A 23,766-nucleotide genomic window follows, 5' to 3' on the forward strand; every position below is an offset into this window, starting at 1 on the left:
TCACGCGTGTGTGTTGAACCTGACTGGCTTCTGGATTGGCAGATGTCACGATTTACTTACGTTCACCCCTGCAGGCATCCAATTGACGTGCTGGGAAGGCAAACGTGTAGCTTTATTATCAGAACGTTGGATTGGTTTAATATATTAAGTTTCACAAAAATAAAAAAATACTAAAAAAAAGGTAAATAAAAGTTCTTTGTTTGCATAACTAAGGAGGAATTTAAAATAATTTTTTAATTTCCTAAATAAATACTTGTACGAACAAATTGGGAAATATGTAAATTATATTGTATGTGAAAGACTAACGCAACCACGGACAAAGGCTGAAAATTTCTTCTCGATGGCAACTATAATGAAACAACTGCATTAAAATGTAACTAAGTCACAAAATTAAAGTGCATTACACCATATAGCGCAACGAATCAAGTCGTAAAGTGTGTGTATAATCCAGATTTAGTTGCCTTTGCTTCACCTTGGCAACGAAAGCACCAAAATACACCCATTTCCATGAAAATTAGTGCTCCTCGAAAGTATTGTCAGGGAACGGAAAGTATAACGGAATTTCACTTACTCAAGTACAATGCTAAATATGAGTAAGTGATTAAAAAACAAGGTTAAAACGGGTTAAAATACAAATTAACGGGGGTTTTAGTATCCTCTAGCACAAGTACAGGATGTGATACGATCGTGCATTGAGGCATACAACTCCCTTATAATGTCCTGTGACATATTGTTCCATAGTTGTTGTAAACGCATTGCTAAATCGACTCAATGCAAAGGCTGTCTAACTTGCTGTCTCAAGTGACCCCAGATATGCTCGTTCGAGCCGTGGTGACTCAGGAGATAGATCGTTCGCCTTCCAATGGGGTAAACCAGGTTCGAATCCCAGCGATGACTGGTCGATTCGAATTCCGCACCTGTCTTGCACCAACCACAGTGCCGACGTTAAATATCCTCAGTGGTAGACGGATCAGGGATTAGAGTCCCGTTGCTGTCAGGCTAACCGTGGGAGGTTCTCGTGGTCTTCCTCTCCATGTAACGCAAATGCGGGTTAGTTCCATTAAAAAGGCCTCCACGGAGGGAAATTTTTCCCTATACTTGATCCAGGAGTTCCCTTGCTTTATCCTTTATCCTTGCAAAATTACAAGGCAACGGAGTTGAACATTACGTACTGTAAACCCAAAAAAATGGGTCGGCTGTTTGACGACGGTTATAAAATAAAAAGAAAAAAAAATCCTCGTTCGGTGGCAGATATGGGGATCGAGCAGGTAGAGCGATTATAACTCCTTTTAGGTGCGTAAATTTTTATGACTATGAGTGTATTTTGGTTAAGTTTTCAAGCCTAAATGTGCATAGAATTCGAATATTTTTCTCTTATACAACAAACAATGAGGACACAGCTGATTGAAATATGTGCTCGTCATTTGCATTATTAATTTTAAAACTTATATTTACGATATTTGAGTTTCAAAAAATAAGCATAAATGAAAATTATTGATCATACCAATTTGGAGTGTTAAATTTTCTGCAAATTCAATGCACTGCACAAGTAGTAAGTGCAATATTCGTGTCAAAATGTCAATTTTTATTCATTTCTTTCCAAACAAATATAAAAGTACTTATATTGTGCTGAATCTTATAATTTGTTTCCTCCCGTGTATCAGTCGTAAGTGGAAAACATCAGCATGATATCATTCAGAATATAATTTTTCTTGATATTCATAAAAAATATAATAGAAATAACTTTTTGAATTAAAATGATGAACTTTACATTTGGTATAAATTAAAAACTGTTTAACTGTCAAAAGATAAAATCTTAATACAGTAACCAGCTAGCTAAATGCTTCAAAATTTGCAATGAAATTCTAAAATGTAAGTTAAAATTAATAATGGTAAAATCTTAGAATACGTTACACGCTTGGTGCGATTTTGAAAAATGTCGAAATGATGCATTGACGATACCGAAATGATGCATTGACGATAGTCACCAAATTGTTGCCAACGTCGAAATGGCGCTTTCACGATTGCTGCCAAGAATAGACAAAAGCAAAAACAGAAAATAGTAACCTGAAAATGGCAAATACATAAACATACCATAAAAAAAGCATATAAATTAGAAAACGTAATAACCGCCGAATCTCGCAAAATCTACAGCTACAAATTGCAAACTTTATCGTCCTTCCATACATTGCCAATGCTGCCAAATTCCCCGTGTAACGTAATAATGACTAACCCTAATACGCAATAATGACTTAACCCTAATACTTAACCCTAGTATTAGGGTTAAGTCATTAATAAAAACAAACACAATGAGATTAAGTCGATTAAATATTTCAAATAATATAAACAGCACTTACTAGTATTAAGCGTCGGACACACTTCACAGGTCGGTCCCCATCCTTTACCTACAGAGCAACAACAAGTTGCTTTGGTCAGCCTTTCACCCAGTTCGGTGTTACAAATTCCACGACCATTATAAGCTCCAACAACGTCTAAAAAGCATTGTCCTTCTCGAACATCTAAACAAATTAGACCAGAAAGTGGTTGAAATATTATTCACTTGTTATTTATTTGGTAGGAAAATCACAAGATTTTATATGATCACCGTAATCTCCGCTCTTAACGCTGTTTTTCTGTCTTCAAAGAAAATTAAAAAAAAGCCATAGTTTAATATTCATTGGGATAAAAATCTCTATTATGGTAACTAAAAAAAGTTAATTATTTTTTCCTAATTTAAGGTTAATTAAACTTGAATTAAACTTTCCTAATTAAACTTTTAATTTTATGTTTGGTTATCGGGAGTCCTAAAATTATAAATTTAAAGCAAAATTTAAAAATGCATAAAATATTTTTTAAAATACGGATAAATTTGAGCTTAAAAGTTAAAATTTTTATCATGTCACACTAACAGCTCTACAGCAAATTGTATTGCATAAATTTAAAATTTTTTTTTTTGAGGATCCATAATGCGATGTGTTTTGAACTGAAAGCTTAAAAGATTAAAAGAAAAAAAAACCCAATAGAACTGAATACATTATTTAAAATGGGATTTTTCAAAGAAAAATTCTAAATATTATTACTTAAAGCTTGATAAGAATTACAAATTTAAACTCAGACTTTAGCTTTTAGTTCAAAACATCGTTAACATCAAACAAAATCTATACACTTTTTTTTTTGGAATGCGTTAGCGTAAATGAATTTTCTCAAAATTACTATTCTTCAGAAAGTGTAGGAAAATTTTGAGAACCGAAAAATTAACTATCTGAAAATTAATTTCTGAAGAAGAATTTTATTTGTCCTAAAATATAATTTATTCAAATAAATACGGCAAAACAAAAAACTTTTAGTTTCGTTTTCGTGAGTTTAATTCTGGTTTCGGTTTCGTCTGTCTGCACGCGGAAAACCAACTGTTACATCGTTTCTAAAAATCGGGGATTAAATTTCTCAAGGGAAAGCTAATAAACTAAAGTTTAAAAACAGTTAATAATAATAAAAAAAAATTTCTTCGAAGTTGGCGATTTTCACTCAGTTGGATACTTTAATTGTTATTTTTCGATTTTGTTTCTATGTAGTTTATATATATCATTATAAGTATAGAAAGAGCTATATGTTACGCAAAAGAATAGTTTCTAACAATCTATTTTCACCAAAGTATTTCAAAAACTTACAAAAAAAATAGAGGCATGACATGAATGTATACGAATGACTCACCAACGCAGCCTGCTCCATTTGGTGCAAGTGAATAATTTGGTGGACACTCACAAACGAATGATCCTGGTGTATTGATGCACGTTCCATACTGGCATATCTGAGGGTTTTCACATTCATTTATATCTATGAAGAAAGCAATGGATACCAATTGAAACAAGAATTAATATTGTTAGGAATCTTTAATCACATACTAAATCTAAGAGTTCACAGCTTCATAAAGAGATTTCAGGGGATAGCAAATTTGACAAAGATAGTTTCTTTAGGTTCTAAAAAGTAACAAACTCGAGTCTTTTGATGATTCAGCAATTTTTGAGTTATATTTACTTACTTTCGACAATCCTATTGTTTCTAATAACACTTGGACCAGCCATGTTTGCCAGAGATTGGCCCTCTACGAATTAAGTCAGGAAGGTGCTACTTTCGGTTGATGAGAAAGCACCGCAGAGGTAAAAGTACATCTTATTTTGTAACCCTACGGGTAGATGGCAGCGCATCTTCAATTTAGACATAGACGTGAAGGGGAAGAAAATTTTCTTCAGTTCCCTGTACCCATGGTACTGATTATCGACTGACCACAGTACTTTTGATTCCTCAGTGTTTTCGTGTACGTCTATCCCATGTACTCGGTGGGTCTTAGCAGAGTCGAAGATCGAAACCCGGCTCCTCCAGAGCTCGGTCCAATTCTCTAACCACTAGGCTACCACGACCTTTTACGATCCTTCCATCATAAAATCGCGTGATTTTTAACGAAAAGCACAGTCTAAACTATTTGACGAAAAAGCTCTCAGTCATAAGTCATTCTGGATGGAAATTTCCCTAACTACTTTTTTTTTAAATTTTTTTATTTTAAAACGTTTTGCATTGTATTGTGGGATGATACTGGTTTAGTACGTTCGATTGTCAAGCAGGATGCTCATCGATACGTTGTATTAAACCAAATGCTTATAAAATTTCGAGAAAAAAAATCATATCCTCGAATGAAGGAAAAGAGTAATTTCATGAAATGTTCGTTTGAGCATTTCTCAGGAAAAGTTTTTACAAATAGCTCTGTACTTACAAAAAAAAAAAAAGATCTGTACTTTACGCAGCTGTATGTTTGGTAACAAAAATTTTAGCATCATAAGGCTGATTTTAGAAATTAATTATACAATTTTGTCTCGTGAAGCCGATATTTTTTGGAACATAACGTGTCCTAAAAGCCTTTAAGACTTTAATTCATAATTAAATAAAATTAAGGATATAATAAGTTTTTTACCTGTGCAGTTTCCGCCAGTAGGGTCTAATTGATAACCTGTATTGCAAATACATCTAAACATGCCAAATATATTTTCACATCGACCATACGCACAATTGTTTTGGAAGAGAGCACATTCATCCACGTCTAAAAATAAAAGATTGATTAGAAATTAAAAATCACCAATTATAACTTATTTCTAATTCATTTGTAATACTTTTAACAAAAGATTTTAATTTATCGTGCAAAAGAATGATAAAAACTTAATAATATAAATATTTTTTTTTCAAATTTGTTGTTAGTTTTCCAAGAAGAATATTTTTAAGTAAAAATAAAACTTATAACAATAAATTAAAATATTTTTCATAACATTAAGTTAATATACAATGTTATAAAATTTATAATACAAGGTAAAAATTATAGACTAAAATTATAGGCGGACTAGAATTAAATTAATTGCTTTGAAATGGTCGAAATAATAAGAAAAATTCAGTGGCTTAAAGGCATCACAATAATACAGAATTAACGATGAAGATAAAGATAACAATAAATTACAAAAGTAACAACATACACTGCAAATATTTACGATATGAGCTATATGAACAACTATGTCGAATACAAAGTTAACAATATTAGTTAGGAAAATTCATGATGTAAACTTTAAAATTAATGATGTTAAGCACAATATTAATAACATAAACTACGAAAAATTTGATGCAAATTACAAGTATGATAAAACTACAAAATTAACTAATATAAAATGATTGATATTAACTATAAAATTAATGAAGAAAACAACAAATTTAATAATAAAGTACAAAGGCAACAAAATAAATTATAAATATTTATGAGCTAAACTCTAAGGTTAACTATGTTAAGTTCAAATTTAACAATGTGAACTGTAAAAATTTATTTACAGTAAAAACTATAAAAATAAGGATGCAAACTACAAATTTAGCTATAAAAATTATAAAATTAATATTATAAATTACAAAACTAATCACTAAACGTACAAAATTATTGATAAAAGCTGTAATTTAATTATGTGAATCAGCGGTTCCCAAATAATGTTAGAGTAAGCTCTAGGCCTAGGCAATTTCATTCGCGGAACCCCTAAATTTAAAGGGGTTCCGCGAGTTTGAATCTTTTGTAACCAATGAGGAGTTTTGAAACCTCTGATTGTATTTACATCCAACGTACAATTCATAATTTATTTGATCTTGCGATTGTCTTCAGGAAATTATTTCAAGTAAAATGCCAATGAAATAGAAATGGCATTGGAAAATATATAAAATTTCTAATAAAAATATATTCGACACATTATGCAAAAAAGCAAGCATTTATTAAATGTTCCATTAGCATTTCCTATAACTAGACTATATATAGCACAAGTTTAAATAATGCACGTTTAAGTGTCGAACATAAAACCTAATTTAAGAATAGTACTGATAAAACTAGGAAAATATGCATTGCTCTAGTTAAATAGTTTAAATATAGTCTTTTAAAGGTTATAATGTTCACAATTACCTTAAATTTTATTTATAAAGTTGGAATTCCGCCGAAAGGACGTTGATTATTTAGGGTTCCGTAGCTGAAAAATATTGGGAACCGCTGATGTAAACAACAAAGTTATCTTACCAACACATGTTCTTTCACTGTCTTCTGGTTCGAAGCCCATGTCACACTCGCATCTGTAACTACCACCGTAATTCAAACACTGGCCGTTTTCACAAAGATTTGGGTTCAGGCTGCATTCGTCAATATCTTGAAAAAAAATTTTAATTTTATTTTATTTTAAACAAATTAAAAAAAAATAAAGCAAGACGTAATACTTAATAAATTACATTGCAATTTCACGCATAATTTTATAATTCTTACAGAAAATGAATTTATAATTACCTACTTAAAAACGAATACTAAACAAGACGAATAAATGTATATTTAGTAGCCAAATTCAGAATTAGATTAATAGCATGTGTTTGAATAAAAATTTTCTTCAAGCAAATCAAATTGAGCTCTGCAATTTGAAATTTATTGAATAAAATTATTGTCCCTTTTTAATTAATTTGGGTAATACAAATTTTCATTTTGAATTCGGACTGGCAACAGACTTTCTTTTATTTTTTATTTTCAATAATTTGGCCTTTTGCAGTGAGCAGCCTTGATTTTCAATTTGATAACGCTTTTGTATTATTATCCTTTAAATAATCATTTGTGAAAATATAGACTGAAATAACTATATATATATATATATATATATATATATATATATATATATATATATATATATATATATATATATATATATATATATATATATATATATATATATATATATATATATATATATATATATATATATATATATATATATATATATATATACACAATATAGTCACTACGTCTCTGTAGATAGCAGAAGAATATTGTCTGGTAGTATTACAAGGAAATGACTTTATGTTGAAACTTACAGAAAACGTCCATGTTCGGACAATGGAACTGAAGCTTCCATTTCCACAGTTGTCTCTGAACGGGCCTTGCGAAAAATTAGGACATCAAAAGAAAAATTTCCCGTGTTCACTTAACCTCGTAAGTTCTGATTTTCATACATTTTGTCTTTGCAAAGTAATTTCAAAATACCGAATAAAATCATTTTGAGGATGAAATTAAAATTGCTCGCAATTTAAAATTATTTCGAAATTTAAAACTTGCAAAATGTTGAGAGAGAAAACGATAGGAAAATAATGGAAAATGCATAACTGAAAAATAAACACTTAAAAAAAATAATAATAAATAAGTTGCAATTTCATTAGGATTCAAATAAAGTGGATTATTTGGATATTATGGTGGATTTTATTGGGATTCAAATCTTAATATCTAAGGTGTTTCATTTTCACCACCTTGAATAAATAATTTTTAGTATCCCTGTCAAAAATCAACGAAAAATGTAGAAAAAACTAAGAGCTGCATATAAAGCTAGAAAAAAAAGCAAATTCGATGTGAAAATTTTACGAATCACTATTGAGAAGGGTTGATTAAAATACATCAAAATACTTTTGATTAAAGAAGAAAATTTTAGGGTGTTTCTAATAATCAGCTTCAGGGCCGTCTTTAAACTATTTGAGGCCCTGGGCACATTAGGATCATGGGGCCCCTATGACCTTGAGAAAACACTATTTAGTTACAATAGATAAAGAAAGACAAACAAGGTTCTAAATTTATTTTTATTTAGTTACTAGCTATAAAAAAATAGGAAATATAAAAAATAATCTACAAAAGTAACTCGCTTAACTTAAAATCCTTAGATTAATTCTATGTTGATTGCAAAGGTACCCTTCTAGATTTAAGATGAGCAAAATCGTTAATCACTTCTTCAAAATCTATGGTATTGAGAATATCACATTCTATGGACATCAGCGACAAACTATTTAATCTCTCTTGAAGCATTGTACTTCTTAATTCATTTTTTATTCGTTTCAATTTGGAGAAGGAGCGTTCTCCGCTGCAGTTAGTTACCATCATGCTTAAAAATATTCTCAATGCAATTTCTACGTTAGGAAATGTGTCTTCAATTTTGTTTTGCTTTAATAGATTATATACTTCCTGTACACTGTTAGATGCTTCATTTTCACTCTGAACATTTATTAAGTATTCTTTTAAATGTTGACATTCTATTTCTAACTCTTTTTCATTTACATCTTCGTGATAGATTTGAGAAAATTCTTTGCATCCTTGTCGTATCTCTTCGGAATTCAGAGTTTTTAAGTGAAAAAATAAACTAAAACGTTGACTGACGATCTCATATGAACTTTGTCGCTGTTTTAGATGAACACTCAAGGTATCGATTATTGGGAGAAAGGTTTCTACGTTGAATCGCTCTTTTCCATTCAATTGGACTGATGGCGCAGAGCCATCAAAAAAACTCTGCCGTGAGCTTCTACGTCTTGTTCTTTGAGATAGATCCTTGTAGTCAGATTCTGGGTTATTTTCTTTGGCAGATGATTCGAAGTTATCAAATTTATCCCTGAGGTTAGTAATAAAATCATAAAGTGAAGTCAACAAATTGGTTGCAACGTCCAGTGTTATTGTTTCTTTCTGAAGATAATTACTTGTTTTGTCTATTCTTTCCAATATAGTGCTCCAGATTTCCGTCAGTATAATAAATTCTAGATTTCCCATTTTTCTAGACAGACTAAGGGCTTCGTCTCTTGTTTCTCGTGCCTGTTCAGTATCGTTTGCGATGGTGATTAAAGCTTCTAATATTCTTTTATAACCCCCATGCAAAGCACTTACTGCATCAGCTCGGGCTGACCATCTGGTTTGTGAAAGACTCTTAACAACTTTTTTTGAACCTAAATGTTCTGTTAACATATTCCATCTGTGGGTAGAGCCCGAAAAAAAGTTGTACACTTTCTGAACTATTTCAAAAAACTGTGATGCCTCCGGTACACACCCAGCAGCATGGACACCTACCAAGTTTAGTGAATGTCCTGCACATGGTATAAAGGTGGCAAATTCACATTTTTCCTTGATTCTTGTTTGTAGACCACTATACTTTCCCGACATATTTGAAGCATTGTCGTAGCTTTGTCCTCTGCAATCTTTTATGGGAATATCATGTATCTCTAAAAAATTTAAGATGGTCTCCGCTAAATACTTAGATTTATGTTCTTTAATAGGTATAAATTTCAAAAACCTTTCAACAGGAACACAGTCTTTTACGTATCGAATGATGAAAGTTAGCTGGTCAATATGAGACAGATCGGGCGTACTGTCAACGCTTATGGAAAAATATTTTGCTGATTTAACTTCATTTATAATTTTTTTTAGAACCTGTTTTCCCATTACTTCAAGAAACTCATTACAGATATTTGCTGATAAATAAGAAATGTTACCCTTTCCAGGATTCCCAAATTTTTTTAAGTGATCTGCAAGAAATGGATCAAATTCACTCAATAATTCCACACAACCCAAATAATTTCCATTGTTTGGAGATCCTAGGATTTCATTGTCGCCGCGAAATGGAAGCCCTCTCGATGCCAAAAATTTTACAACAGCTACAATCCGTTTAAGTACGTTTCTCCAGTAATCCACTTCCTTTTGATGTTGAGATAATAAGTCTATATCTACTCTACCAACCGCTTTACTTCGTGCCAGATAAGTCATCATAGATTGCTTATGCGCTGGGCTATTTTCATGTGTTAAAATTATGTGATTAATATGCTTCCAATCATTACATCCATTCCGAGAGCAAAGATTAACATCAGTTGGGTTAAATAAGCAGCATGAAAAACAAAATACAGAGCATTTGGAAGGCGAATACAGCAACCATTTTCTTTCGACGCTTTCATTGTTCTTTAATTTGCGAATAAATAATGCTTTGTTGAAATATCTCGTTACTAATTTATTACCATCTTTGTATGTTCTGGATGCCTCGGAAAAGTCAGAATCTTTATTTTGAAAATATACTGGTCCCTTACGAATTAAAATTTCGCGATTTATTTCAACAAACTTTTCGTGAAAATAATCGGCGGGATCGTGCGATATTAATTCTTCTGTGTTGGAAAACTGCTGTTCAATTGACACAGTTGGAGTTGTCGGTTTTAGTGAAGTCACTGAAGTCGTTGCACTTTCGTCGTAGGAATAGTCGCTTTCTGATTCAATCTCTTTTTCAAAATTGGAACATGAAGGTTTAGAAATTCCCGCAATTTGTAATTGAGCTGAGTCATCATGTGGAACATTTATGAGTTGATTGCTACTTACAGAAGTTTCTCCAGTAGTAGTAGTAAAATATGATGTTAATTTTGGTAACTTTTCAATTACTTCTTTCTGATGTAGAGCTTTTTTCCTTTTTTCAGATCCACTAGGATATGACCGTTTCGACATTTTATATTATAATTCACTATTTAATTAATTTTATAACGAAAATATTCGCTAACACAAAACAGACAAAACGACGATTTAATCAAACAATACTATTTTTTTTATCAGAGCTCGAGCACAGTCAGTAACAAACTAACAACTACAAACAAAACAAACGCCACAACATCGCAGACAAATACTTGAAGGGAATTCCCGTTCGTCAAGTCAAACGACGATCGGGAATCGGGAATTCCCCTTTTTTGTCTTTGGTATTACGAATGACGTTCGAATAGGTTTCTTTAAGACATAAACCACACCGCATCAAATAATTCTTTTTTTAATTTAATAATTTTTTTTAAAATTGTATTCTTATACTTACATATAGGTATTTAAATTAACCTAAACATACTAATATCGGAAAAACTCATTTTTGAGAGAGAGTGGAGTATTATACCCTGTTTATTTATTAGTTTGATCTTTCTTTTTGACAGATGTCAAATCTGAAATCGATATAACTTTACAACGACGAACAATATCTTCTTATTTTAATAATATTAAAAATTGATAATAATCATAAGAATAGACACACAACATAAAAGTACCTGTTAAGGACTCAAGCATTTTCCGAAAGTCTTAAGTGGTTTTTATTGCTTCGAGGTAAAATTTAAATAGAAAAACTGAAAACAATGGTTTCTTACCTACCCAATGTTTTTATGTCTAGTGCAATAAAATTGATTGACGAATGAATTTATTTATTTTGAATAGTTTAAAACATACATACAGCCACATATTTAGCCAACACATTTTTTACACCAATAGATATTTTCTGTTTCCCATCACTGACCCATCTGTCAAAAAGTTCAAGCTATGTTGTACAAGGTATAGCTATCCGCATGCGGCAAACTAAAGCTAATATAATAAGCGTAGGTATTGTAGTAAGTCATTATCATCAGATTTTTCAAAATTAATGTTTTTCGGTAATAATGTATCGGTTATCATTTGGTAATCTGGCAGGAACTAGGGGGCCCCATTCGATCGCGGGGCCCTGGGCACGTGCCCATAGTGCCCAGTGGGGAAGAGGGGCCTGATCAGCTTTCACCTCTTTCAACAGCGTAGGTATTCATGTCTCTAATCTCGTTTTTCTCACTATTGATTCGACTAATTTCGATAACATTTTTATTTCTTTCTCCCTTAAACATTCATTTACAATTCCTAATATGTTTACTTTTTAAATTTATTTCTTAAGGGGTTTAAAAAATATGTATTGAAAGTCAGACCCCTACATAATACATACCACGGCAAGTGTGCCCATCTCCGGTGAATCCTGAGTCGCAGGCACATTCAAAAGATCCCATTGCATTAACACAGGCAGCATCCGGATCACAACCCCCATTGTCTCTCAAGCACTCATTCACATCTGAAATCGAACAATTTAACAATTATTAGAACGACCTCTTAAAGCTGTTTTTCAAAGGCTCATATGAAATGATGCTTTTTTGCGAATAATATGCTATTTGCATAACAGCTGTGAGTTTGAAACAGTTACTTATGACTGTTAGGCCAAGTTTAGCCTATCTAAAGCCAGCGCTGTCTATGCTTATTCTGAAAATGGTGCAAATGGAGAAAATCCAAGGTTTTGAGAAAATGTAGAGCGTTTGTGGTCTGATTTTTTAATATTTAGAAACTTGCTCCAATGTTGCATTAACTGGGCTTATAAATGGGAATAAGGCATTGATTTTGATAATTTTCATCTAGTTGGAAAAAATGTCGCCAAATTGGCGATTTTTTTTAATTTATAAAAAGGAAGTTTAATAATTTTAAAAATATTTTAGTTAGCTGTTCGTTCTAAAGCCCAGATAATTCTTCTCAGCAAGATGGCATAAACAGTTTAAAATCATCGTTTTTCTTCAAGTGTAAGGCACTTAAACGGTGTTTTTTTAAATTTTACTTGGCGACAGAGCTTCGAAAAACATTGTTAAGTTAAAACCATAGAGCTGGAATAGAAATAGAGCAAGGACGCTGTTCCTTCTCTCTCAGCGATTTTGGCGGAGAAAGAAGGGCGCCATGTGAAAACTGAGAGGTGTTTTCTTTTTCTCGTAGATTCGTGTTTTGTACTAATAAAGCAATGGAAGAAAGTTAAAAGCTTCGGGAAAGCTAAAATTAGCGGAACAGTAAGATATTGGATCATTTCGCGGCAAGATTCTGCTAGATTAAACATTATTTTAGAATTCTAATTTTTTAATACGACACCTTAGAAAAAAATGTTAATCATAATTAAGTATGTTAACTTTCTAACAAAATCACTTGCATTTTTAAAAAATTAGAATTTTTTTAATAGTTTTAAAACGATAAAAAGGTATGTTATAAAGTTTTAAAAATGGTTTAAAATTCTAAAATGTTTCCCTCCATTTGCGCTATCAAAACAATTATCCATATTTATAATTGAAGAACTAAACTAAACTATATAACTAAAAATGTTTCTTATTGAACTTCAAAGTTTTAAAATCGTAAAAAAAATAAAAGCAAAGCAATTTCCCAATTATTTTAAAATACGTTACTTTTGTTAAAACTTATACAAAACTTCCTACACACACAAAAAAAATAATGCTTAAAATTAAGAATTATTATTTTTCAATGTAGTAATTAACAATATTTAAAAAAAATTGAGTTTCATTAATTGATTTTTTTTTCTTTAAAAATATTTTATTGTATTTAAGAGTTTACTCTGATATATCTAATTAAAAACAGCATTTTCTGCTATTATATAAAGTTCTGGTCTCAGAAAAATAAGTTTACCCAAGAAGAAACTGAAACTCGCTTACAAATTGTTACATTTTAAATAAAGTTGAGTCATATTCTCCTCTGATTTTGAAAAGTTACATAATTCATGAAACCTACCTACCTCGGCAAACATATCCATCTCCTCTGAATCCATCCATGCATGTGCATTCATAAGATCCGAGAGTGTTGATGCATTCGGCGTGTTCGTGGCATTCACTCAAGCCGCTCTCGCATTCATTATCGTCTGCGTTTCAATGGAAATTAAAGTTTGAGTTAGTTATTGTAAATAAATAGAATAATTCGATATAAATTAGCTAAAATTAACTGGCAAATTGAGAAGTTTATGTTGTTTTTACCTGTGCAACCTTGTTCGCGATCTTTAATAGAGTAACCAGGATCGCAATGACAAATGTAAGATCCCAAATTATTTTCACATCGTCCATTGAGACAGACATTTGGATTTAAAGCGCATTCATCGATATCTAAAAGAAAAATACAACTATTTATGGTATTAAGAATTTTTTTTTGTTGCAAAATAAGGTTTTTGTTCTAGTCAGCAATAAATTATAATTTTTGGCATGAAATGTTTCAAACATGGAAATATTATCGACAACCAATGAAAAGAAAAAGTATAAAACTTTTTAAGAGCAATGCCGTAGGAAGAACCTTTTTGTTTTTCCAAAGAAGACATTTTTAGATAAAATTATTCCTTTGTATTTTTTCTAAATTGAGTTTTACGAGTTCACGGATTTAATGTATAACTTGGGAAGTCTTATTATGGATAAAATATAATTTTGTAATTGAGTTCGGACACTACAAGCTTTAAAACTTTTATTCCTGATCACTTTTTACAAGTTCCCAGAATTAAGACAATAGCACGATTCACAGAGAAAGCTTACTACCCTACTTAAAAATGGAGCTTTTTTTTCTACCAAATAAGCTTTTCTGCATAATTCGACATGGTGGGGTTTTGCTTTATAGTACATTACCCTAAGCTTTACTAATGAATAGTTAATTCTTGACATTTTTGATTTGTAACAAATATTTTTAGCGTTAATATTGGCAATTACAGGCCATTTAAAAAAAAAATTGAATCTTAATGAAAATAAAAAAAAAATATACGCCGGAAAGTTAAAACTTAAAATGTTGAAATATCTACTATAAAGCAATAAAACAGTAAGTAATTGAATATAAAGTGGTCTTTTTTCTCAGATGTCAATTATTAAAAAGCAAATTAAGTTTTGGAAACAAAGCAATCTTGCTGCACAAAAACTCAAGCGTCCACAGACTGTGAGAATTTAATAAACTAGGTTTTAAATTTACTCTACAGACACATAGAATAAAAAAGGGAGGGAAAAAAATTGCAATATATAGCCAATTTTAACGTAAATATGAACACGTTTCCTTTTTATTTGTTTGTTTGTTTACACAATGCTATTGAGCCTAGTGTAACTTTTGTTAAGTGATCATCTCCATATTTAGAATAATTATAAATAAAATCCAAACAGTTTTAAAAGTATATTTAACTATTTCAATTCCAAAGGGTCCCAGACGTCCGGTGGTCAACCATATTTTCACGCCGGCGCCAGATATTTCGTTGATTTCCTTCTTATTTTTTCTAGCTGTGAGGGTCCCCAGATTCATAAAAATGAATGACCAAACAAGAAACTTCTTGTTGATATCAATAAAAAAAAGGTTTTGCTGCAAGATTTTGAATTTTTTTTTTTAGGTTTTATTTGTGTAACTCTAATGAATAGCTTCTAATCTAATCAATTCAAATACTACATAGATTTGAAAAAGATTTAAAATATTTTTGAAAAAAACTACACAGTAAAAAAATTTCAGAAATTCATTTTGACTGGACAGAAATGTTTCCGAAAATCTCAGAGATTCTTCTGGTTAGTTGGTTTTCTTGATGTTTCCTCAAAACAAATTCCTATTTTTTTTCATTTGATAAACGCATCAAAACTAATTCCTAGTTTTTTTAATCATTTGATAAATGCGTCAAAACTAATTCCTATTTCGTTTCAATTGATAAATGCATCGAAACTAATTCTGCAATCTGATAACTATGCCAAAACTAATTCCTAGCTTTTTTTATTAGATAAATTCGAAACTGATTGCTCGTCTCCTTTTCATTTGATAAATGCATCAGAACTAATTCTTAATTTTATTTTCATTTGATAAATGCATCAAAACTAATTCCTAGTTTTTTTTTTGCATTATTTCATAAATTATTTCATCTTTTTCATTCATAACGCATGCTTTAAAATCAATTCCTAGTTTTTTTTTAAAAATTTGATAAATGCATCAAAACTGATTGTTAGTCTCTTTTTCATTTGATAAATGCATCAAAACTAATTCCTAGCTTTTTTTTTCTTCATTTCATTAATGCATTAAAACTAATTTCTAGTTTTTTTTAATTTGATAAATGCTTCAAAATTGATTGCTAGTCTCTTTTTTATTTGATAAATACATCGAAACTAGTTCCTAGTTTTTTTTTTCAATTCATTAATGCATTAAAATTAATTCCTAGTTTTTTTTTTAATCTAATAAATGCGTCAAAACTGATTGCTAGCCTCTTTTTTATTTGATAAATACATCGAAACTAGTTCCTAGTTTTTTTTTCAATTCATTAATGCATTAAAATTAATTCCTAGTTTTTTTTTTTAAATTTGATAAATGCGTCAAAACTGATTGCTAGTCTCTTTTTCATTTAAAAAATGCATCAAAATTAATTCCTAGTTTTTTTTACTCTGATAAATGTATTAAAATTAATTCCAAGTTTTTTTTTAATTTGATAAATGTGTCAAAACTGATTGCATATCTCTCTTTTATTTGATAAATGCATCAAAATTATTTCCTAGCTTTTTTTTACTTTGATAAATGCATCAAAACTAATTTCTAGTCTCTTTTTCCTTTGGTAAACTCATCAAAACTAATTCCCATTTTCTTTTCATTTGATAAATGCAGCAAAATTAATTCCTAGTGTTTTTTTTTTCATTTGATAAATGTGTCAAAACTAATTCCATGTCTTTTTTTCATTTGATAAATTCATCAAAACTAATTCATAGTTTTATCTTTATTTGATAAATGTCCCAAAACAAATTCTAAGTCTCTTTTTCTTTTGATAAATTTATAAAAACTAATTCCTAGTTTTTTTTTTCATTTTATAAATCCGTTAAAACCTAAAGAACACAATTTTTTTTCAGATAGTATTTGCTACAATATAATAATAATAAATATGCAGTGTATAAATTTCGATGTTTCTAAAATAAGTAAAAAAACTAGATTAAAGATTGATCACATGAGAGATTGACTCACCGATGCAAGATTTTCCATCTCCAGATGGCCTCAAACCTCCTGTACAGTGGCAAGTGTGAGATCCGGCATGGTTAGTACACTTTCCACCACTGCAAATATTGGGAATATCTTTACACTCATCAATATCTGATTACAAAAGAAAGGCATACTGTCAACATTCCAAAGAAAGAAGAAGAAAAAAAAAAGATATTGTAAATAGAATGTAGAAGAAAAAAAAAAGAATTCAGTTTGTCTACCGCAAAGTTCTGTCTATGATATTATTTCAGAGTTAAATGGCTTTATGAACTAAGCTTGACGCAAAAAATTTGTGTGTATTTCTTTCATGCTATGAAAGTGAAAAATTTTCCTTACTTTTTTTTTCTTTCACTGCTTTCTTATGGCAGACATACAATCATTTCAAAAAATTATTTAAGCAATACCAAACTGAGAAAATGGCGACACTTACGAAGATTTTATCTTTGATTCACGGACATTGAAATAAAGAAATTTATTTCAGTAACCTCTGACTATCAATTATCAAGCGTATAGTACCAATTTTAGTGTGTAGTATCAACATAGTACTCTAGCGTATATATCAAGAGTATAGTATCAACAGAGTACCAATATGAATACATAAACAAGTAATTGTGGTTATTGTTCCAGTTCTCAAAGATTCGAGAAAGCTAATATTCAAATATTTATTTAAAAGAAGAACTTACTTAAAGCAACTGAAAAAACACTGATTTATGATCAGAGAGTAAGTAGAGTAATTATTAAATTCTTTTGAAGTTAAAAATGATTCATGTACTCGCCTTATATCATGTATTCACTTTTATAATTAATTCATTGTATTAAAACAATGATGACTACAATATCAGGATTCTGGTCCATCGAACAAAAACAAAATTGCCAGAAAATAAAGTGTGCGATTGCCATATATTTGCCATCATTCTTATCTCCACAAAAATAACAGCTGGCCTTAGTGGTAACAGCCATAAGCTGGTCATCATTCCTGAATTATGCAGCTGCTGGCTAGCCAAGAACGAAAAGCAATCGCTTATTTCTTTTTGATGCGTTATGAGAGTATATTGAGATTGCTGGAAAAACAATTAGCGGCCAGCAATATGCCTACAACCATCAACATTTCGGCAATTTAATATTGACTTTCCTTAGTTCTTTCTGTGAAGTAAAATTCTACCAAAGCATTGTAATTTTACTTTTATGTTAAACGCTCTTACATCTGTAAAAAAAGATATTAAACCCCTTCCTTTTAAGTCGTCTTTTGAAAGACAAATCTTCTAGACAACAAGAACTAACAAGTTGTTTCGATTTATGAAAATGATTTTATAGTTAAATGTTGAACTGATTTATTTTAATTTTTTGAAATAAAACATTCGTTAACTCATTGTCAAATAGAGCTTGTTACGTTGATAGAGCTAATTCATGTAGAGGGTTTCAAACCAGTTTTGTAGTAATTGTATTGCAAAATTAACGGTTTGATCTGGTTTGAGTACCTATTTTTGATGTACCTATTTTGAAATTAATATTGGATTATAAATATGTAATAATATATAATATATATAAATATGTTTTATAAATATTTTCAATAAAATAAAACACAAATTTGGTTTTTTAAAAAAGAAAAAAACTATTGCATGAACGAATGCTTGGGGAAAAAGGTGATCCATAAAATTAATTTCAAAGGTAATAATAAATTTTGCATGATAAGAGATAAGATAAACTAGATAATAAGGTAAACTAGATAAAACTGTATGATTGATAAACTAAATAATAATAGAAATGCTATTTTAAATTCTCCTGGATTACTTTCTGTTAAACATTAAGAATACTCAAAATTTGAATCATTATAATAACAATAGTTAATGGATTTATTTATTTTTCGAGAAGCTTTAATGATTTTCCACAGTGATCCCGTGACCTTAGCTTGGGTCGCGACTCCGTGTGAAAGTCAATGATGCAGTAGGAGTGTGATCTATTAAATAGTATAAAAAATGATGCGGGATTAATAACCAAATTTATCTCTATAAAAACAGGTATTATAAACTAACTAGCCACTTCTGGATACTTTTCAAAATTATCAAGTACTACATATAAGCTTTAATGGTAACCAAGCCAAATGCACAGCACAACTGTATTTAAATATTCGAATTCTTCAATCCCGTCCTCCACTCCAAACACCTTAAGGGATCACAGTACCCAAAAAATGACCAAAGTATTGACATAATTAGCTTTAAACAATATTTTAATCAAATTATTTCGCAATTTGTGTGTTGTCCGCCACTTCGCCCACGCGAAAGTACTTTGATTTCAATTTTAACTATTATCAAAAGTTGTCCTCGACATTGTCAAAGTTCTTTATGTAATGAATTTTAAAAATATTTTAAATTTGGTCGGGTAGCCATTAAATCAGACGAACCACCCTAAGTATGAGTTTGGGACGTTACTGCATTATATATATATATATACAATATATATATATATATATATATATATATATATATATATATATATATATATATATATATATATATATATATATATATATATATATATATATATATATATATATATATATATATATATATATATATATATATATATATATATATATATATATATATATATATATATATATATATATATATATAATCTATTAACCTATAACTGACTATTACACTATTATATGTATATAATTTTTCTTATGTGGTACCATCTCTATATATTGGCAAAAAAATAGTTGCCAATATATAGAGATCGGCATGGAGATGGTGTTGTATATGTAGGATTAATTGTACATTCATTATCTTTACGAATTCAAGATAGACAAAATTTTGCGGTAGATATTATAGTACTATTACTTTCCTAATACAATTTAATTCATTTGATAGAACAAAATTATTACACATCAAGAATTATACACAAGATATATAGAAAAACACACAGTGAAACAAAATGTATTGGATAAATAAATGGTTCATACTCCCAAATTGACTTTATTCTTCAAATTTACGATTGAGGATCGAATATGACTGTTTTATTCCCCAAAAAACTATTATTTTCATTGTATTAACTTTACTTTTTTCATTGGATTAACTTTACTTTGTTATGTAACTTTATATAGCAGTGACTAAGTTGCAAAACTGTAGTGATAACACTTCTGTTCTTATAATTATTCACGACTCTCTAGCTAGTAATTATTTGATTTCGACCACTTATATCATGGATTTTTATTTTATTTTACTACCGTTACTGTAGAGCCGATCAATATAGAATTTAAGATTGTATCAATATTCAACTCCGTAGCTTTGTACTTTTGAAGCCATCCCAGAAGATGCATTGGGACAAACACGCCTTCATGAAAGATTTTTAAGGGAAATTAAGGATTGGTTTACTGTGAGGGCTAACGTCAACTTCTTAGCGTATTGTGTCTTCTGCGCTAGAGCAAAAAGTAGCTTTGCAAAAATTTAGCAGAGAGGGATTGCGCAAAAGATGCAATACACCGAAACGTTGAGGTAGTTGCTCAGTGTGAACCCGCTTTTAGTTTCGCTTAAAAATATTTGCCTTACATGGAGAGGAAAACCTCCCATGGTTAGCCTGAGAGAAAAGAGACTCTAGTTTATTTCTGACAATATTTTTTGTCTGCATTGTGTCTCCTACGAGAAAAGGAGAAGCACACAAATTGACCAGCTGTTGCTGGGATATGAATCTGAGTCGCTTCATTTGCGGGCGAGCCATCCTGTCTTTTGCAGTGTATGGCTTTGCTTTTAACGCTATAAGAATGAACTCCATTGCTAAAGAATTTTTACTTAGATGATTTATACATAAAAAATGTCCGTAATCATGGGGGAGCGTAACCAGTCACGTCCTCGTTGTGCTCTCTGGGGACTTACGCTTTTCGAAAGGGTAATCCGAGTACAAGAGTGAACGGTCGCATAGACTGGTGTGCTTTGAAAAGAGCAGATTCGCGTGTCACGACTCAGAGTGTGAGTCGAGGCGTAGAGAACGGGAGGTACTAGGGCCCGTTCTCGATCTAGTCTCAGTTGAGGAACGTAATCCTTAGTTTCCAACCTCAGCATAAGACGGATGTCAGCTAAGCTTTTGATAAGGCCATCGTCGGCCGAAAAGGAAGGGCCTGTGCTAACCAGGAAGAAAAACTTCCTCCTTGACTGTTTGTCAAAGAAAATGATGGCGCAGGCCAGAGTAGCCAGTAGCGCTAGGTGGTGAACATCAGCACGTTGACGTCTGTCCCGACGATAGTAGGGCGGGCTGAGCTGCCAGTCGTTAAAAAGCAGCGAGGAGGCTTACCAGAGAGGTGGGGCCAACCCAAGTTGGGGCGAAAAACCACCTGCCTGGATTTCTAGGCAAACGTATGGCGGAACCAGTGCAGCCAGTACACATCTTGTGGCGTTGAAGCTCCCCCGACAACCGTGAGGCGGGTGGGCCGGCAGTCGTTAAAAGCCGGGCTGAACTACCAGGCCTGTGGGGGCTGTGGCGTAGCCGGTGCCGTAGTTAGGCAGGACCATCTTAAACCGATTAAGGGACCTTTGAGCTCTAAGATACCGTCTAGAGGATGTCTGTAATCATGATAAATATTTTTATGATCTTTATAAAAAATATTATAACAGTATTTCGTCGTAGCATATAAAATTATAAAGATATTAAGAAAAATATCCTTGCCCAAATAGTTTAGTCTTATATGATAGTTATAGTTTAGTCTTCAGTCAAGGATGGATGTCTAGAACTGTGGTTCCCAACTTGTGTTCTGCGGAATCTTAGGGTTCCGTGAAGGAATCAAAGGTGTTCCGAGAGTTAAGATTTAATTTTAAGCAGTAAATATTTTTGATGCTGAATAAATTATGTAAAGGGCATGCATTTATAAAAAATTGCCTTAGTATTTCACTTCGAACTTTTCAATTAATAATCAACATAACTAAATTCGGAAAAAAAATGTTTCCGCAATAACAATTTTCAACATTTACAGCAGCTCTTTCTAATTTTCATTTCAAAGAAAACCATACTATGTCTTATTTCATACATTTTCCGCTTCTGCTGAACTAAATAAAAATTAATAACTCAACTACATACAGTTCCAAGGATTGATAATTCAACAGTCGGAACTGAAATTTTAATTTAAGATTATTAATGATGAGACGATAAAAAAGTTTTATTCCTCTTATTATTTTTTTTCATAACCATCATTGAACAGCAGTCCCAATTTTTGGGTTTACGACTACTAATGTTCAACTCCATAGCCTTGTAATTTTGAACCCAATCCAGAAGACAAGGGAACTTCTGGTTTAAGTATTGAGAGAAATTTGCCTTCGTGGAGGACTTTTTGATGGAACTAACCCCATCTGCACTACATGGAGAGGAAAAACACGCCCCCACCACTAGCCTGACTGACGGCAATGGAGTTTTAACCCACGATCCGTCTACCACTAAAGATTTTTTTACGTCAGCACTGTGGTTGGTGCTAGCAAGGTACGGAATTCGTTTCGACAAGCCATCATTGGGATTCGAACCAGCTTCACCTCATTGTAATGCTCTATCCCCTTACCCATGAAGGCTCTATTCCTCTTATTAAGTGTTTTCAAAATAAAGTAGTATTTTATTGATTTAAACGTTAAACAATTGTCTTCATATACATAAGTCAGGGTTCCACCGAAAAAAGAGTGATCATTTAAGGTTCGATAACCGAAAAAAATTAGGAACCGCTGGTCCAGAGCATTGGGATTAAAATTCATCATAAATTTGTAAAAAAGAAATAAAAAATAGTGCATGATTATCATTCTTCCGTTTTAATGGTAAATTAAGTAAGAAAATCAAAATCAAATACTTCTCAAATACTGAAATTTCTGACTGTTTTTGACCTTTCACAAAAAAGCTCTTATTTAATTCAAAAGCAGGGATTTAAGTTGAAAATTAAAAAATATCTCGATTACCGTACCTTCGCAACTAGTTCCATCAGGCATTAATTTATATCCATCATCGCAGCCACACTTGTAACTACCAGCGCTGTTATCACATCTTGATTGGCAACCGCCTTTTTTGTCAGAGCACTCATCAATATCTGAAAAATTTCACATAAAAACAAATTAAAAACTGTTTACATCTGCTTGATACATCTCAGGTTGTATCAGTCGTAATTATAATTGAACATGGAACTGGTTAAATTTATTTGTAACTGTAGAACCTCTTTTGATCGTTTCTCATGAGACGAATGATAGATTCGGGAAAACGATGAAATCGGGTGAACGTATCCTATAAAATAATTACCGAAGAAAGCTTTAAGAGTAAGGAAGAAATAATAGATTCGAAAATTAAAATAAATTTCCAATGACAACAAAAATTGATTGAAAAAATTATGCTCTAACTGTAAAATATTTACGTTGCAGTAAAATGATAAACATATTTATTAAAAAAATTTGGAAATTTAGGTTAGAACACACTTTTTTATCGTAGCGCAAACGATAAATCTGCGACATTTAAAAAATTGCATTTCTGTAAGTTCACGTGAATACAGAATGTTCCTTATTCATACAAAGACTTCGTGGTCTTCCGTAAATGTTGGTACGAGCTGTGGTTCCTTTTCACTGTCTTCATCGATATCATTCTGCACTTTTTCTGCTCACCCAATCGTTTCTTTAAGAGACAACACCACAAGTTTTCCATCAACTGATGAGTGAAAAAATAGCATGCAAACGATGACCTCATTGGCAAGTTTTTCGTGGGTAAATAGTTTCCACCAAATTTATCTACTATCAAGAAATATGTGGCTACCTGATGGAGTGCTAAGTTGGAAATTAATTAAATATGTTGGTATACGTTTTTTGTTGAACTATCGAAAAAAAGAA

At 31.2% G+C, this 23,766-nt stretch overlaps 1 protein-coding gene across 3 annotated transcripts in view; it reads right to left on the bottom strand.

Moving 5' to 3' along the window:
- The window catches only part of LOC107449725 (fibrillin-1), a 317,738-nt gene that overhangs the window by 45,206 nt on the left and 248,766 nt on the right, over positions 1 to 23,766 (bottom strand). For all 3 annotated transcript variants that reach the window (XR_015435620.1, XM_087168308.1, XM_087168309.1), the window contains exons 28-36: positions 22,860 to 22,982; positions 16,913 to 17,038; positions 13,945 to 14,070; positions 13,710 to 13,832; positions 12,102 to 12,224; positions 6,584 to 6,709; positions 4,967 to 5,092; positions 3,712 to 3,834; positions 2,358 to 2,519 (exon numbers count right to left, since the gene is read on the bottom strand). Coding sequence is in view for 2 of the 3 variants with exons in the window: in XM_087168308.1 (XP_087024434.1) it covers positions 2,358 to 2,519; positions 3,712 to 3,834; positions 4,967 to 5,092; positions 6,584 to 6,709; positions 12,102 to 12,224; positions 13,710 to 13,832; positions 13,945 to 14,070; positions 16,913 to 17,038; positions 22,860 to 22,982 (1,158 nt within the window). In the remaining variant the exon portion in view is untranslated. The remainder of the gene's footprint in view (positions 1 to 2,357; positions 2,520 to 3,711; positions 3,835 to 4,966; positions 5,093 to 6,583; positions 6,710 to 12,101; positions 12,225 to 13,709; positions 13,833 to 13,944; positions 14,071 to 16,912; positions 17,039 to 22,859; positions 22,983 to 23,766) is intronic.

Source organism: Parasteatoda tepidariorum, chromosome 7, assembly GCF_982258835.1.
Source record: "Parasteatoda tepidariorum strain Cologne lab strain chromosome 7, Ptep-v5.0, whole genome shotgun sequence".
In the NCBI taxonomy this organism is placed as follows: domain Eukaryota; kingdom Metazoa; phylum Arthropoda; class Arachnida; order Araneae; family Theridiidae; genus Parasteatoda; species Parasteatoda tepidariorum.